The sequence below is a fragment of the Castanea sativa genome, chromosome 12, assembly GCF_040712315.1.
Source record: "Castanea sativa cultivar Marrone di Chiusa Pesio chromosome 12, ASM4071231v1".
NCBI classification, from domain to species: Eukaryota; Viridiplantae; Streptophyta; class Magnoliopsida; order Fagales; family Fagaceae; genus Castanea; species Castanea sativa.
This window is the reverse complement of record NC_134024.1, coordinates 32,915,972-32,918,812: the sequence shown is the minus strand read 5'-3', so window position 1 is coordinate 32,918,812 and position 2,841 is coordinate 32,915,972. Positions and strand designations below refer to the sequence as shown.

The window sequence follows — 2,841 nt, the reverse complement described above, 5'->3', positions numbered from 1 at the left end:
AACGTAAGTGCTATATTTTTTAGTTCTCCCAAAAAAGTTCTAAAATTAGAAAGAAAAAGTGGATTTTTGTTTTTTTTGTCATAGGAAAATTTACGGAACCATTGGATTTAGGACCTCCGACAATAGTATGTGAACATTGTGGAGCTCAACTTTGGTATGAAGAGAGAACTATAAAGTCAAAGACGCCTACAAAACAGGAGTTTAGTTTGTACTGTTCTGAAGGAAGAGTTCAACTCCCTCTATTGAAAGAACCTCCACCCTTTCTTGGAAGCTTACTCAATATTAATAGTGATCAAAGATCAATAAAATTTCAACTGGGGATAAGAATCTACAACTCTCTCTTTGCTTTCACTTCTTTGGGGGGTAATGTTGATAGATCAGTGAATAATGGTTCTGGTCCATATATGTTTCGTGTAAATGGTCAAACTCATCATAGAATTGGATCACTTCTTCTTGTTCATGGCCAAAAACCTAAGTATGCACAACTTTATATTTATGAAACTGATAATGAAGTTAAAAATAGAATTGATGCAGTTATACATGAAGATGATAGAAATTATGTGGATCCAGATATTGTTACCGGGTTGATGGAAATGTTAGACCAATGCAACCAATTGGTTAAATATCTTAGAATGGTCAGGGACAAATTTGATGAATCAGATATACATAATGTTAGAATTCGTTTGATTCGAAGTCGTAATTCTGGTGAAAGGCAGTATAACTTACCTGTAATGTCTGAGGTAGCTGCTCTTATTGTTGGAGATTTTAATATTGAAAGTTCTGATAGAGATATTATTGTTGAGAATCGAAGTTTAGGATTGCAACGTATAAATGGGACTCATCCAAGCTTTATGGCATTGCAATATCCATTACTTTTTCCTTATGGTGAGGATGGGTATATGCTTTGTATACCTTATAGGAATTTGAATGGTAGCAATTCTAGAAAAAAGGGAATCAATAACAATGAAAGAATACTATGCTTATAGGCTTCAACAGCGCTTTCATGAGGGCAAGACACTAATGCTTGGTAGAAGGCTTTTTCAACAATTTATAGTGGATGCATACACTTCTATCGAAGAAGAAAGACTACAATGGGTTAGATGCAATCAAAAAAATTTGAGGCCAGAACTGTACTATGGTTTGAAAGATGTTGTTCTTCGTGGTGATATGGATCCCATTACTGTAGGCAAACGAATAGTCCTACCATCCTCATTTACTGGAAGTCCAAGGTACATGGTTCAAAATTATCAAGATGCAATGGCGATATGTAGATGGGCAGGTTACCCAGATTTATTTCTTACATTTACTTGCAATCCAAAATGGCCAGAAATCAATCATTCTTTGGATTTTATAGGAGGCCTAAAATATGAGGATCGGCCAGATATTGTAGCAAGAGTTTTTGAGATAAAATTGGATGAACTATTACAAGATTTGAAGCATAAATCTCATTTTGGAAGAGTTATTGCAATTGTGTATACAATTGAATTCCAAAAAAGAGGACTCCCACATGTGCATATTCTTCTATTCTTGGATCCAAAGGATAAGTGTCCAAGTCCAACAGACATTGATGGTATCATTATGGTTGAGATACCTGATCCAGATGAGGATCCTATTGCTAATGAAGCTGTAAAACAATTTATGATGCATGGGCCATGTGGATCTGCAAAACCGAAATCACCGTGCATGATAAATGGTAAATGTTCAAAACATTTTCCAAAAAGATTTTATGAAGAAACAACAATTGATGAAGAAGGCTTCCCAGTATATAGAAGGAGAAATGATGGAAAAACAATAGAAAAGAATGGAATTCTTTTGGATAACCGATATGTTGTACCATATAATGTAGATCTTTTGGTGAAGTACCAGTCCCATTTGAATGTAGAATGGTGTAACAGATCTCAATCAATCAAATATTTGTTTAAATATATAAACAATGGATCAGATAGAGCAACAGTTGTTGTTGAAGAGAATTTGCCAAATATTGGGAGTGATGGACAAGAAACCAACATTGTTGTTGATGAGACAAAATCATACTTGGATAGCAGATACATTTCAATTTCTGAAGCATGTTGGAGAATATTTGAATTTCCAATTCAATTTTGATATCCATTTGTTAAAAGATTAAATTTTCATTTGGAAGACAAACACCCCATCATTTATCCAGAAAATACAAGCTTGGATAATGTTTTAAATATACCTGGTATTGAAGAAACAAAGTTTACAAAATGGATGAAAACAAATGAGGCTTTTGAAGATGCTGGAGAGTTGACTTATGCTGAATTTCCTACAAAATGGGTATGGCATAGTAATGACAAGCAATGGCAAAGAAGGAAATCTAAATATTGTATTGGAAGAGTGTATTACACACATCCTTCAAGTGGAGAAAGATTTTATTTGAGAATGTTTCTTAACATTGTCAAAGGTCCAAGAAACTTTGAAGAATTAAGGACTATAAACGATGTTACTTATCCAAATTATAAGGAAGCCTGTTATGCACTTGGACTTCTTGATGATGACAAAGAATGGCATGATTCCCTAATTGAAGCTTCGAGTTGGGCCAGTGGGAAACAATTGCGTCAACTATTTGTTACAATGCTATTGTTTTGTGAAGTAGTTGATCCATTAAGTCTTTGGGAATCCAACTGGAAACTAATTACAAAAGATATACTAAATAGGCAAAGGCGTATCCTCCAATTTCAAGAACTAATCTTATTAGATGACCAATTGAGAAATTATGGATTGTATGAAATTGAACAAATCCTCCAACAATATGGAAGATCACTTATAGATTATCCACAAAATGCCCCAGCCAGATATGGATCTTATTCAGAATGGAAATAG

General features: G+C 34.1%; 1 protein-coding gene across 1 annotated transcript; it reads left to right on the top strand.

Moving 5' to 3' along the window:
- The first annotated feature begins 404 nt into the window (after positions 1-404).
- LOC142620542 (uncharacterized) lies at positions 405-2,841 on the top strand. Its single transcript, XM_075793898.1, has 3 exons — positions 405-895; positions 987-2,068; positions 2,141-2,841. Exons 1-3 carry the CDS (start codon positions 405-407, stop codon positions 2,839-2,841), a joined length of 2,274 nt encoding a protein of 757 aa, XP_075650013.1.